The sequence below is a fragment of the Amblyomma mixtum genome, chromosome 3 (assembly GCF_055824585.1).
Source record: "Amblyomma mixtum isolate Tamu chromosome 3, ASM5582458v1, whole genome shotgun sequence".
Lineage (NCBI taxonomy): Eukaryota > Metazoa > Arthropoda > Arachnida > Ixodida > Ixodidae > Amblyomma > Amblyomma mixtum.
The window spans coordinates 214,977,861-214,992,419 of NC_143014.1; the positions used below are offsets into that span (position 1 = coordinate 214,977,861).

The 14,559-nt window shown below is 44.5% G+C and overlaps 1 protein-coding gene across 1 annotated transcript in view; it reads right to left on the bottom strand.

Moving 5' to 3' along the window:
* Window positions 1–10,247: 10,247 nt before the first annotated feature.
* The window catches only part of LOC149353648 (cholesterol 7-desaturase nvd 2-like), a 28,850-nt gene continuing 24,538 nt past the window's right edge, over window positions 10,248–14,559 (bottom strand). The window contains exon 6 of the mRNA XM_089577384.1: window positions 10,248–10,554. Within this exon, the coding sequence (XP_089433510.1) occupies window positions 10,393–10,554 (162 nt within the window). The 3' untranslated portion in view covers window positions 10,248–10,392. The remainder of the gene's footprint in view (window positions 10,555–14,559) is intronic.

The window sequence follows — 14,559 nt, forward strand, 5'->3', positions numbered from 1 at the left end:
TTAATTCAGGTTAACGAATGTAAAAAAGTAATTGTTCGGTGGCATGGAATTGCCACTGTTTCAGGGGCATGTGTTATACGGGGCGTTCACGCCTCTTGAACAAAGGATTTTAAAAAATCAGGAAACCGAAGCTCGGTGGAACCGATAACATATTGTTTGCTGTCATGTGTTGCTCCTCATACTGTTTTCTAAATTCTGCGTAATTACCTTTCGCAAAGTGTAATTATGCAAATTTTTAAAATTGCCTTTAGTGTCAATCGCGTTTCGTCAAGTAGTAGAGAGGGTTATGCAAACTGATCAGTTTTTCCATGAACGGATCTCCTATGTAGACCTTTTTTGTTGCATTTAAAAAAAATAGCGAAATATGAAAAATAAATAATAAAACACGAGATTGCTTTCTTGCGCTACCGCGTATTGTAGCGCTGTCAAACGCGTTTCCAGTGAACGAAGCGTGAGCGCTCGCCGTCTCGCACATTCTGCAGTATGTGGAGAGCGCGCGTCGTGATCTACGATAAGTTACGGGCAATCCGCCAACAGCCATTTCAGACAGCGATTTCGTTGTGCCATCAGGCCGACAAAGCAAAAAAGGAAGGGCAAACACTGAAGTTGGCCAGTTCAAGGCAGCCTCCGTTCTCTTTGTATCACTGTGCAGCCCGTTGAACTGAGAGGCGTCCGCGCTCAATACGACGGCTCGGGGTTGGGAATGATGGAATAACCGCGGTTGCGAGCGCTGGCACCTCATGAGCGCAGTCATGCGGCATTTTCTCATATTTAACGGGTCTTCTGGAAATGCCGGAAAAAAGGTCCGCGCAGGTCTGCCAGTAGAGAATATCGGACCGATTGTTTCTTAAATATCAACTACAGCTTAACGAAACCCACCTAACGCGAAAATGAATATGAAAAATTTTGCATAATTCATCTTGGGCAATTAGCTGATTGAGCATAGTATAAAAAAAAAGATCCTTAGGAACACCGCATGACCGGAAGCAATCTCTTGTTGGTTTTATCTAGCTGCGGTTTCCCGTTTCTTTTAAATCCTTGGTTCAGGTTAGGTGAAGCTCTCTGTATAGAGATATTAGTGCGTGGCGTTCCGCCAGAGTCAATAAAAATTGTTCACGTTTTTTATTACCAAAGTGCATGTGCAGGAACAGATGGTATTTGCAAAGAGACTGGATACTGAAAACTTGATGTTGATGAAAGAGCTGTTTTGCCGGATATAGGTACAGTACATTATTTACTCGCCGGTGGCTTTTTTCTCTTGAAGCAAAATAGTAGCACTGTTTCTTTTTTAGTGGTTGCCCCTAGACGAGGGTACAATAATTCAGGTGCAAGCGAGAAGGTGCGTAGTAAATTTCCAGCCTAATGGTGGTATCAAAGAGGTCCCAGGTTCGAAATATGGCTCCCACTGCTGAGGAGAGTTTTTACCCACTAGTTCAGAATGGTTTCCCATGCTATCTTCAAAATATGACAGCTAATATTTAAAGCTTTTATGATCATTCATGAAGGCGTAATTTAACTCCCAACTAACCACCACACATTTTTTTTGGGGAGCGAGAACAAAGTCGTTAGTTTTTTGCGAGTATTTTAGGCTATATTTACGAGGGGATTAATACTGTGGTTTTGATAACATGCTGACAGCCATGAAAGACAAATGAGTTTAATTATCGCAAGTCTAGAACAAATTACAGTAATCGGCACACAGTGCAAATGAGGCGCTAGCGCCAATAGGCATGAGGTCATTTACACAGGCGCAAAGTAACATCGCATCATTGATGCTGCCTTGAGGGACACCCGATGTGATCGGTTGGAAAGTGGAACGGTAGGCAACATATTCGTCCTCAAAAATCCTCCTGCAGCTCTCCGTGCCCAACTAAAGTGCTTGGTGTGCATGTGGATGGCGTCCTTGTTACCGCTTTGACTAGCTGACATACGAGTTTACGTTATCCCCCTGTCTCCGCTTACGAAATGAGCTGTCCGGATTTCTGTTCCTCTTTAGTCTCCTCGAACACTACCCTCATGGCCTTATCCTCGACCTTGACTTTATTGCGCCAATAGTGTCGTTCCGCTCGTCCTACCTCTTCAACTGGAGCCACCCGATCCAGATGTGCACCGCCTGTGTACCAATGACTTCGTCCCTCTGGACACCAACGCTACGACCTTTGGCTGTGAATACATTGTTTTTTTTTTTTCATTAAGGGCGTCCTTCTCACGATTAATATCGTCTTTCCGCATACCATTGTCTCTACTTCGGACAACCACAAGTTTCTTGCTGTACTCAACTTCGCATCGTGTGTCCAGCCTCTTCCACAGGGTATATGGCTGGCGACCTTTTGCCTCACTGACGAATACATCTTTCTCACCACGTATATACCATCCTCCTCGACTTGTGCATCCTTCTCATACTCCCGCAAAAGATAAGTACTCTAAATTGATAGATCGCGACCTGTCCCCAGCCCAAACTCATGTTCGCCGCCGTGGTTTGGAATCTTTTCTTGGCATCTTTTTCTTAGGCTTTTGGGACGAACTTCAGTCGTCCAGAATCGTATTATAAGAGGCGACACCACCGCTGTTCCTCGCCGGCCGTACAGCCTTCAGCGCCGAACAAGTGGGCATTCAACAGGCAGTCGACAAAATGTTATCCAAAGGTGTCCCCACTCGAGACCCTGGGCCTCACCAGTCGTCTTAGTAAAAAAAGAAAAAGACGATAGCTGGCACCTTTAAGTCGACTACATATCGTGCTTAACCGGAGAACAAAGAAAGACGTCTATCCTCTTGTACGGACAGACGACGCCCTCGACTGTCTTCACGGTGCCAAATAGTTTTCATCAATAGATGACTCTCTTCACTCTTCGATTATTAGGAGATTGCTGTGGATGACCTGGCCCGAAAAAGACCGCCTTCATTATATCTGATGGTCTCTATCAATTTTAAGTCATGTCGTTCGGTCTGTGTAATGATTAGGCCACTTTCGAGCCGATAGAGGACTCTAAGACTTCAAGTGGCTCACTTGTGTATGCTATGTCGACGACATCATGGTCTTCTCGTCTAAGTTTTCTACAGACCTCGACCGACTTTCTTCGATTCTTGCCGCTTTCCGCCATGCGGGGCTCCAGCTTAAATCTGTGAAATGTCAGCGCGGCAGCCGCCATCTTACGATTCTTGGTCATCTGGTCGACGTCTCGGGGATACGCCCGGATCCCAGTAAAATGGCGCCGTCAAAAACTTATCTACGCTCCCCAGTCAACAAAGTACCGCTAGAGCATTGTAGCCTTTTTTCGTGTTTTCAACGCACATAAAAATTTTGCCGACATATCCCGTTCCCTAACAGACCTAGTCATGAAAGACGTTGCTTTTACCTAGGGTCCAGCCCAAGCAGAAGCCCTTCTGTCGCTCATCAAGCTGCTCACAACGCCAACTATTTTCACTCACTCTGGCGCCTAAGCTCATACAGAAGTTTGCAACTACATCAAAAAACATGAGTTTGGCGCTGTCCTCGCCCAACAGTGACAGGGTCATGAGCGCGCCATTTCTTATGCCAGCCTTCTTCTTTCTGCTGCCGAGAGAATTTGCTCTATTACTGAATGCAAGAGTCAGAAGCCAGTGTTGGCTGTGGCCAAATTCTGCTCTTGCCTGTTCGGTTGGCATTTCAGAGTCGTGACAGACCACTATGCTCTTTGCTGGCTTTTCTCGCTAAAAGACCCTGTGGGGTGACTTGGTTATTGGACTCAGTGCTTGCAAGAGTATTCGTTCAGCCTCGCGTAGAATTCCGGACGTGTGCACTCCAATAAAGACTGCTCGTCTCGCCGCCCTAGGAACCACCTTACTCGAGTGTGGCTGCCGTCGGACTTCGCCTCTTCGCCATTTCGTACTTAGTCAACATTGCCGTAGAGCAGCACCGCGACACTTCTTTACAGCAGCTCATTGAAGGCCTTGCTTCTGCATCACCGGATGCCTGTTTGATTTACTTAAGTAAGGCTTTTTGACGGGCTAGTTGGTGCATATTCATATTTGATAGGCGAGGCTCTAAAAAGTCGTTCACGGGAAAAAGGATAGAGACGACAGGAAAGAAGCGCTTCTTCCCTGTTGTCTCTATCCTTTTTCCTGTGAACCTCTTTTTAGAGTACAGCCTATCAAGTTTGATTTACGGGATGGCACTCTGGATCGCTGCAGAGCCCCCGCTGACGGTCCTGACTTCTTGCTTGTCGGGCCCCAGCGGCTCCGTTCGGATGTCCTGAAGGAACTGAATGACCTGCTCACCATTGGCTATCTTGGATTGTCACGTACGGACGACCGGGCGCGCAGACGTTTCTTTTCGCCCGATTTGTGCAGCAGCGTCCGGCGCTACGCTGCCCCCTGCGACCTGTGTCAGTGTCGGATAAAACATTCTGCTTTGCCTGATGGTCTCCTTCCGCCAATAGACATTCCCGCGAGCCTTTTTATCGCATTTGTCTCGATCTCTTGGGTTGTTTCCCGATGTCCCGCTCTGGAAATAAGTGGACTGCCCTTTCTGATTATGTCGCACGGTACGCTATAACGCGTTCGTTACCCACAACTTGCACTACCGGTGTTGCGGACATTACTGACCTACCAAGGCCGCTCCTTACATGGAACGTCGTCGATGACATTCGTCTCCCATGTTGTACCTTCTACAAACTGACCATTGCTTATCATCCCCAGACCAATGGCTTCATTGAATCCCTCACACTGACCGATCTACTCTCTGAGTACTTATCAGCCGACCACAGTGATCAGGAGATTGCATTACGTTATGTCAAGTTCGCCTATAATTTTTCTCGCCACGACATTCCTGGATTTTTTTCATTGTTATATTTTTTCCCGCCTCAGGTGCGTATAGGCCCTGGACATGCTGCTACCTCCCGCTGGCGCCTCAGCCACATAGTACGCCCCGGATTCAATCGCACAAAACAATACGGAGCGCCAAATTTCTCGTGCCAGCCTCTCCGTCTCCGCATCGCAAGACTGACTATCAGAAGTAAGCTTAGGACTGTCAGCTTGAGACGTTCACTTCTCTCTGGCCTTGCTCGTTCCCCTGTGATGCCCTGTGGTGTCTTGAAGCAGGGCAGAATGGTGTGCCTGCTTGTAATACATGTTAATAGGGTTACTGCAAGACAAAAAAAGACGCTGATGCTACAGAGAATATCGTGCGTGCTTCTTTTTGTGTTATTCTCTGTTCAGTGTGCGTCTTATTTGTATCGTAGTAACCCTTTTGAGCCTGTCCAGTCAAAAAGAAAGAAACATTTGATTCCGATTCGGAAATTACTGTCTGGTAACATTAGGATTTTGTAATTGTGATATGACCCCAATTCAATCAACTGGAACTATTTTAGGCCTAATAGGTCCCAGGAAAGTTTCCTGCATCGAGGAGATATTATGAAACGTACCACCCATGTAGTGCAAAATATATTATGCGGCAAATATTTCTTCAACCTTGCACCTTCTGCAACATTCAGGTGACGCAAAAGGAAGTCACTTACTAGATGGAAGCGCTGGCAGATGCCGACATCGTACAAGTGAAGTGAAACCATGTGAATCTAAGCTCTCAGGGAAATCAAGTCCAACAAGCCAGGTATGCACAGCGCACAAACCACAGCAACACTACATAGTCACACAACACCAATATAATCAATACATGTACAGAATATACTTTCGCTTCCGGTATATCTACCGCTGCTATAGGACCCTGATGATGGATATAGTAGTGCTTAGCACAGTTATGTCATTTATTTCGACCATGACGGGTGGCCCAAGGGATGAATACATTTAGCACGTCAAGCTGCTGATATTTTTTATTAGAAAAACAATACTTGGCCTGCGCCCCGTTTTAAAAACGCAAAAGTGATGCGCAGTAATGCCCAGTGAGTAAGGTGCAAATGGAATGGTTGAAAAGCACAATTGTAATCCATTTGGAATCAAATTTCCAATAGGAACCAATTGCATTCCATACAAGTTCTTTTGAAACCATTTGGAAAACCTTTGTTCGATAGAAAGGTCAATCAGTCTAAACAGTGGACATTACAGTTTTATTTGGGACCAACTGGAACCAAATGTGTGCTATTAAAATCTATGGAAAGTGCTTGAACAAGGTTTTTTTTTAACAAGGTGAGGTGTTCGCGTCGCCGCGCTGGCTTATATTAAACACTGGCCTCGTACATTGGCCCTTACTACGTTCTTCGTCAAGTGACCGACGTGACATATGAAATAAGACATGATGTTGGGCTAGTCGGTTCATGGTTAGAGCGAAACAAAACTGCGCGAAGACGACGCGACAAAAGAAAGGCACTTTGTGGCACTGCGCTTTGTGTGTGTGTGTGTATTCGTGCCTTTCTTTTGTCCCGTCGTCTTCGCGCAGTTTTGTTTCGCTCTAATATATGAAATATAATCGCTAGATTCTCCGCCGCTCGTCTAGGCTAAAACTACGTGCCTACAGCTCTACTTAATCGGCGCATTTAGTGTGATGTAAAACCCGTTTCTTTCTCTCATCACGGCAGGGAAGGTCTTCGCGTGCATCAGGGGCTGCACCCGTCCTACCTAAGCTTCAGACGAAATGGCCGGTATGGAAGATTAGTGTTTCGCTAATAAAGAAGAAAGTTTCAAAGCGCGACCGAAGACAGCTTTTGGATCCGGCATGTCCATGCGTCTTCACTCACATGCATTACTGGCGATGTTTAAAGGAAAATTGAGGCATAGTAATTTATATTGGTTCACTAATGTTTTAGCGTAAGAACGATAACGAGAAGGCTCAAGAGCCTTTATAATCTTCATGAGCTTTAATGCGAGGCTTCGGCTAGTAGGCAGAGTAAGCTGCTACTGTGGAGTGCAATGTTCAAAATCTTGATGCAAAACACTACAGGGCTCCCCGTGTTATGCATTGCGCCAACTGTCACTTTAACTTTGAGAGACCAGCTATGCGGGTCTTGCTTCGGCACATGGAGGATAAAATGAACCTGAAAATTTTGCCCTGATCACAAGCACGTGATCGGAGTTCTAACACTACAAACCTCTTGTTATTGCCACCTCGTACGCTGCTGACGATAAGCTTCTAGCACTCATCCTGTCCTTTGTTAAGCCCTTGTCAGAGGATGCGTGCATGTCAATGACTGGCCCTTGAATCTAAGGAGTGTTATAAGCAACTGATCAACGGTGGTTTTCAGAAACTCCTTATCTGGTGACCATTCAGTGAATTTTACAATCTTTACAATTTACAATAGAGTGAATCTTGTCTCTGCTATGCTTCCAGTAGTTATGCTGAAATTGCGTCACTTTCATGAACACAGTATTAAAGGGGCTCTGAAATACCTTCCGAGAAGACCACATCAGCTCGCTCAATCACTGCATTGTATTGTTATGGACACCTCAGCCAAATAATACACTTCTACACGGAGCAGAGAACCCGCAAACGCGCGAATATTGGCGAGCCCTTTCCGGCGACTTTTTCATGCTCGCACCCTCCTCCGCCGCACCGCTCCTGCGTATGCCAGTTCAGAGATGGCTGTCGGTTAGATTCTTTCATACGTCAGGCAGCTACCATGGCCGCGGTCAATAAGCGGCGTAGCTCCGGCGAGTCAGTTCCGGCGGTACGGTCAGCGCAGGAGTGCCGAACTTTCAGCATGCAAAAAGGGGCGAAAGGATAGGAAAAGTCGCAAGGACACTGAAATTCCAATTTTGACTACAGATAACTCAACTCCTACAAAACTCATTAAAAAGATTCTTGCTGAAGGATATTCATGAAGCGGCGTCCTTTAACATTACAGGCATACCGCAACATTATTAGAGCGCCTTCCAGAGCGCCTTTAATTCCAAAAGGTGATGATAAAAAAGACTGCGTTTTGGGGATGTCTGCAGACCTGTCCAGCTCTGTAACGTTCATTGTAAGATATAAGTAAAGATCTTGCCGAACTGGGTGCTGTTTCCAATGTCTGTTGATATTGGACTTCTCCAGACTTGAAGAGTCGTTGAGTGCAAACTACCTTCATGTTGCCGACACATTCCTGCAGTTCTGCTGCAACTTTCAGGTTCAACAACTATGCTTCATATTGATGTCGAAAATGATTTCAATCCTACGGCTATGTGTGCTTTGGTGCCTCAAATGAAATACGCCTTTGCTACAGTAACTGCTGTGCATACGGGATAATGGATGTTTTGCACAACCTCCATACATCATTTCCTCTGTAACGAGGTTGCTCATGATTTCTATGACGATCACTCCTTATAGTGGGCCGTTGAGGGTTTTTGTACATAGAGTAACGAGCAACATAGATGATCGTAATGTTTTTCTGCGCTGCGAAGCCAAACGTTAATGAAGTTGTAAGCTTAACAGCACAGTTTGTCTCGGTTTCCGGTGCCCAGACAAATCGTTCCAAGAGCACTGGTGTGTGGTTCGGATTCTGGGGATCTACACCAGCTGAATATGTCGGTGTTGGATGATACCTTGGCGTTCCATTAAATGCCTGCACCCTACATATTACTGTAAAGAAGCCATGTCGGCTCTATAGCGCTACGCAGACTTTTATCCCTCATGGTCTGTCGATATTTACGGGGCTACCACTTTTAAGCTTATCTTAGCCACGAAAATTTATTATGTTCTGCGAGTCATCCAAAGCATTAGGCTTTGTATTCAGCGCTTTCACGAAGTCTTTGTGTTCTTTGTGTGGGGTTCATTATTTGAGCCTATAAGCCGTGATTGCCTTTCCGGGCCCTCCAACGCTTGTAGTCTTTATTTAATCCATTTTTATGTCTGACAAATTGCCTCACGTCTCTTATCCTACCGAAGCACCTCACACCAGATTTTCAGAGCGTTCTTGCAGGCCAATTCAGTCAATGCTTTTCTGACCCTCACTTTGTCTTTTAATCTAAGTGATCGTCGGTCTGAGAATTAGGTGTATGTTGTTGTTCGTTTTTAGTGTTTCCTTTTTCTGCTGAAGTTTCGTTTGCAGTGCTACAGAAACGAATGTACTATAATTTAATTTCTATGCTTTCCCCTGCAGTCGTGTACCACTCGATACACTTTGGGCGGCATGAAGATCATGTATTTTTACGAGTGTACTAAACACCCGTCTCTTCATGCACAAAGAGTTTCTTTCACACAGCGCAAGAACGAAGCTGTCATTTCTTTTATGTCGTCTATATATTCCCACCATTGTGAAGTATCTGGAACTACTCAACACTTTTTATGAATTGTTAAGACAATTGTCAGATGTTCTCCAGATGAAATTGAAGAAAAGCCCAAATTTATTTCGTATACGGTGCATTCCCTTAATGCAGTGCACCCCGTTAAAGCACCCTAGGACATGGCCTTTCTCATTAGACTTCAAAGCAGTACGATCAAACGTTACTGCAAGTGTGTTGCCTCACCAGGACTGCACTTTTGCTACATCACTTGCCCCCTCATAGATGTTTGTCCCCAAACTGGCTGGAAACCGTAGTGGCACTCCTTTGTGATCGCCTGCTCAGCCTTGCCTTGCTATGACTTTGTGCGTGTGTATGCGCGTTGTTTTGATGTGCTTTATGTTGTTAGGTAGATTAGGTGATGCATCCTGATTTCTTTGTAACTAGTTCGTTCGGCCATCGTCTTATTGTAATATATCATATAACTGTGAAAAAAAGCAATGCGCAGCAGTGGTCCGGTGATTTGAGTATGCTCATAGAATTCAGGAGCGTTCTTCTCGAATTCGAGGGCCGGAGGGCACCCACCGGTTTTTCCAAGGGGTACAAAAAGGCTCTCTCTTAACTGGCGCTCTGCTTTTCTGGGGTGAAACCTTTGGAAAATTCTATCTTTGTCTCCCGCTCATGCAGGCCGAAAACACGTTTGTCAAGTAACGGTTTCCGTAAGCAGCCCTTGCACTGTTAAATTTAAATCATCATTAGTGTTTAAAACTACACTTTTACAGCCGAAAACATTGCTTCTTAATACGTCCTCTGTTCTGCTCGCATTGTATTCTGTTAGCGGCAATGGTGTTTCTATTGTTATAAGAAAAAACATAAAGTAAGGCTGAAATTTCAGTGTGATGGCCTCAAAAAAAGGTTAAGGTGATCACTGCGATCTCCCCTTTCTTACCCTTCCCCTCAATTTTATACTAAGCGAGGGAGCGCGAAATCGCTATTCGTTTTCGCATACCGCAGTGAGGATTGGTATAGTGTAACCAATTCGCAGGAGTGTCATTGTCTTCTCATCTTTGCTGACCTTCATTAGTGTCCGAGGCGCCGCTGCGTCAACCGCCACAAACGACCATTGATCGCAGAAGATGGTAAGAAGAAAAAACTGAAAACGATCATTGTATTATAATGGCTTAGTTCTGGACATAACTTTTCGCTCTACTTGCGCGGTCAGCATTTGCAGTTGTTCTTTTTTGCAGTTGTTTCATTGACTCCATGTCACCAAGACAAACTCTTTTCCTTCACTTGTTGCCATGTAGGACTGCTGCGACTGTAAAACTGACTGTACCACTCCCTGAATTGCCTAATGCTGTCGTCTTCTTCCAACAAAACAGGTTTCTTGAACGCCTTCTGGCTCCATACTGCCACGTCTCGGTCCATCTGTAAACAAAGAAGCAAACCAAATATGTAAGCAGGCCGGCAGTAAGCCTCGTAGAATAGTTGCAGGGCTAATTAGTGACTGCAATGCTGCGAGAATATAAGAAGATTCCAGAACCGCCGAAGAGCAAGAACAAAATGTGTATCAGCCAAACTTAAAATAAAAACACTAGCCAAACAGGTTCTGGTCCGATAATTTGCTAAGCTAACAGAAAACACGATTTGCGTCATGTCGTAGTCAACATTTTTTATCTCATGAAGCTCAACAAAACAAAACTGCAGTCTATTTCGTCGCCAAGACTTCGTTTAAGTATAAAATGCATTGTAGGGAAGTAGTGGCACATTCTGGCGCAGCCCACGGTTGGTGGTAGGCACACTCCTTCATTGGATACGGTCAGGTTCTTTGCCGGTAGGACGCGAGACTACCATCGCCCGCTTCTTGTTCGATATAGCGGATTTGGTTTTGCGGATTGAGCAGTCGCCGTCATGAACCGTTTCTCTTCTTCCAACTGGACAGCTTGCTCAGCATCCCCGGATGCTTGTGGTGCTTTATGTACCATCGCGTTCAGCCGTTCGCTTAATCATGCTCAGCAGTGCGCTCAGCGTCCCTAGATTCTTTCTCTGGTGGATGCCCTGCGGCGTTCGCCCCCTTCTCTTTGGCCTTAGTGGCAATTTCGGCCAGCTTGGCCGCCTTCTCACATTCGTGCGCGGCCACATTAAGCGGTCGTAGCCCACATAGTCGAGCCTTTCCACCTCTTCACTAAAAGACCGCGTTGCATTGATACGGCTGCAGCATTATGTTCATTAGGCCAGACGCTCGGGAGAGCTGGTGTGCCATTTTCTGCGGCTTTAATAATTTACCGTGTTAACGTATTTCTGTGCTTTCTAAACACTTTTGTTTGCTTGAAATACTGCTGGCAAGTTTTACTTTCACAGTCTCTGCATTTTTTACTTAGGTATTTCATCGCACTGTAGACGTTGTTGTCGCATTCTTTCAAACGCTCGTGTAGGCATCTTCCCGTCTGGTCCAAGTATAGCTTGCCGCAACATTCTGGAATGGTGTTGACAACATCTTCTTTGCATGCCACGAACCAATTCTCGCACTCCATGATACACTCTTAAGCACCGTATTAGGCGTTAACTTTCTTTTCAATTGTTGCCTAGCCTTTCGGGAGCAGAGAAAAGCACTGTAACCTCTGTTCGATTACCTGTCCTTTTCAGTCTGTGTGCGAAACAGTGAATATACGGAACTGCCGTAGGTTTCTCCTTTCTGTTTTTGCTTAAACTTCCAAGGATTGATTCGGATACAGAGACAAGCAACTGCTTGGGATATCCTGCCTGCACAAGGCCATCGATTTGGTGGTCGAAACTACTCCGCACTGAGTGAATACTGGGTTTACTTAGTGTTTTGTTATAGCACGACTTAGCTACTGCACGCTTCACCCTTTTTGGGTGCGACGACGCAAACGGAAGCATTATATTGCTTCTTCGCCATTCGTCAACCCAGCAAGTGTTATTTTGAATTAACTTAAGTTTAAGAATGTGCAATGAAGAAGACCGTGCGCCAGCACCATCGAAGACGAATTGATTTGTGCGGCCTCAGATACCGGCGGCCGCGCGCGTCGAGAGCTCGAGCTCGCTCTTGGTTTCGTCCTGTTGCCGCCGCTACCCGATCAGCCTGTGTCACCGTTCCGCTACCAGCCCTTCCAGCTTTGCAATAAACCTCTCTTCATATGTTTTACTTCCTCTTAGCATGAAAAAGATGGGCCAGGGCAAAAAGCTGTGAAAACACCTTGACGGGGTCCTGGCCCCCTTGCAAAACTTGCACAGGAGGAAAACGGGAGAACATCAGTTGCCATGTTGTCTTTATCTCCCAGATTCCCCTCCCTACGCAGAGTAGCATGCCAGCGATTTTTAAACGCCGGCTAAATTCTCTGCTCTTCATTAAATAGTATCTCTCTCTCTCTCTCTAAACACGTCTATTTTTGTACTATTCATTGGGTGCATACAAAGATCATTTTTGCAATACAGCACAGAAAAGATAAAGAGAAAAAGGCAGATACATTGCTGAGACATAAAACAATAATACACAAAGATGTAAACAGGAATCACAAAAACGCAGTTTTTAATTCATAACAATTTTTCTCTGAAAAAAAGGCTACTTTGGTGGTTTGGTACGCAAACTGGATTGACTCCGGCAGAATGCAACTTGTTCAACAATTAGTATGCGATGAAATTCATTGACTGCATAAAGTATGTACGAGGTAGCAGAAAACGATATCTTTCTTTACTTCGTGTTGGTCTGTTTCAAGATATCTTTTGAACTCTGCAAGTGAAATTATGGCACCGTCATTAGATATGATGTACGATTTATATGTTATAAACAGCTTGTAATCAAATAGCCTGAACATAGAAAGTACATCGTAAATCAAAAAAAGCTCGTTGGTTGGATGGCAATAGGTTAGGCCAGTGATATACCGTACGGATATTTTTTGTAATAAATGCAATTTTGATAAATTGACCTCTTATGTGGTACACCAAAATAAGGTACAGTATCGAAGAAGTGGGAACGCAAGAGCAATATAGAAAAGAAGTTTGATTTAGGAGGTAGCAGGTATCTAGTTCCAGTGATGGCGGCAACGGCTGATAATACTTTAGGTTAAGGATAATCAGTGTGGTCGTTCCTAGTCAGGTGCAAGAAAAAAAAAGACCAATCCGAGAACTTTTACAGAGTCTACAAGTTCACTCTACACTGTACCGAATCGCATGTTCATATTTCCTGATAATTTATTCTTTTTCGGTGAGTAACACACAGGTTTTGTTTTGTTTGTGTTATTTTCAATCAATTTGCTTTCACCCAAACATCTAAGTCAATTACCGCACTATCTGCTCGTTCCTCATTGTCTGTGGTCTCGGACAAGAAAATAGTGGTGTAATCACCATATGATTTGAAAATTACACCCTATGTGCAATGTACACTATCTTTTATAATAAATAAGAAAACAACCCGAGTATCTTTTCCCGTGGCACGCCGGTGTAAATGATTAGTAAAGAAGATTTAACGTTATTTATTTCGAGATATTGCTTTCTGCTGGTAATGAATGATTTAAGTAGTGCATGTGGTGTTCCACGAACGCCGTATCTATGTAAATTTGGACGAATATTGTGAATTACTAGGTCAATTGCCTTTGAAAAACCGATGTAGATCCCCAGCACTATATGTTTCTTACTGAATGCTTCTATGACGATTTCTTTTTGGTTTAGAAGGGCTGTTTCTGTTGATCGACTATTCCTAAAACAATGATGATAATCCAGCAGAAAGTTTGAGGTACAGAAATCTTAGTTTGCGGTCCAGAAATACGACTGATTCATTTTGGGGCACTTCACTGTTTAATTTGAGCGGATGAAAGAACTGAACAAAATTATCTTGGATTTGTCGCATGGCTGCGTCCAAATCATGAACATTGATGTGTAACAGGACAAGAAAATCGACAGCTAGACGAAAACATTTCAGTACCTTTGACCCTACCAAATGGCCTTCAACCTTCTATGTTTTTTCGCTAATGACAGGAAATTAAGCATGGCTGCTATGCATGAATGACCAATGCAAAGCCCTTGCTTTTGCAAGTAAATGCTGTCTTCCCATGTAGTGAAAGTAGACGTTAAATAGAATTCTAATGGTTTTAAAACCCCTCCCACGGAGAGCCCTGCCTCATTTTGGATACGTGTCAATGCGTTCTGCAATAAACGAAAAGAGCTCGTCATGCAGCAGTGAGTAATATTATGCTGGTATTGATCATTTGGAAACGAAAGAACGAAGTTATGAAGGATGACGACGATGATCAACATAACTCAGTGCCCTTCCCATTTGTTTCGATGTGTGGGGTACACGACCTTTACTTTCACACAGAATCTACACGCTGATGATGACATTTATGTCGCTTTCCCCTTCAGAAGGAGTGAGCACAAGTTTTTCACCCGTCGCCGTTAAAAAACAACGAGAAAACG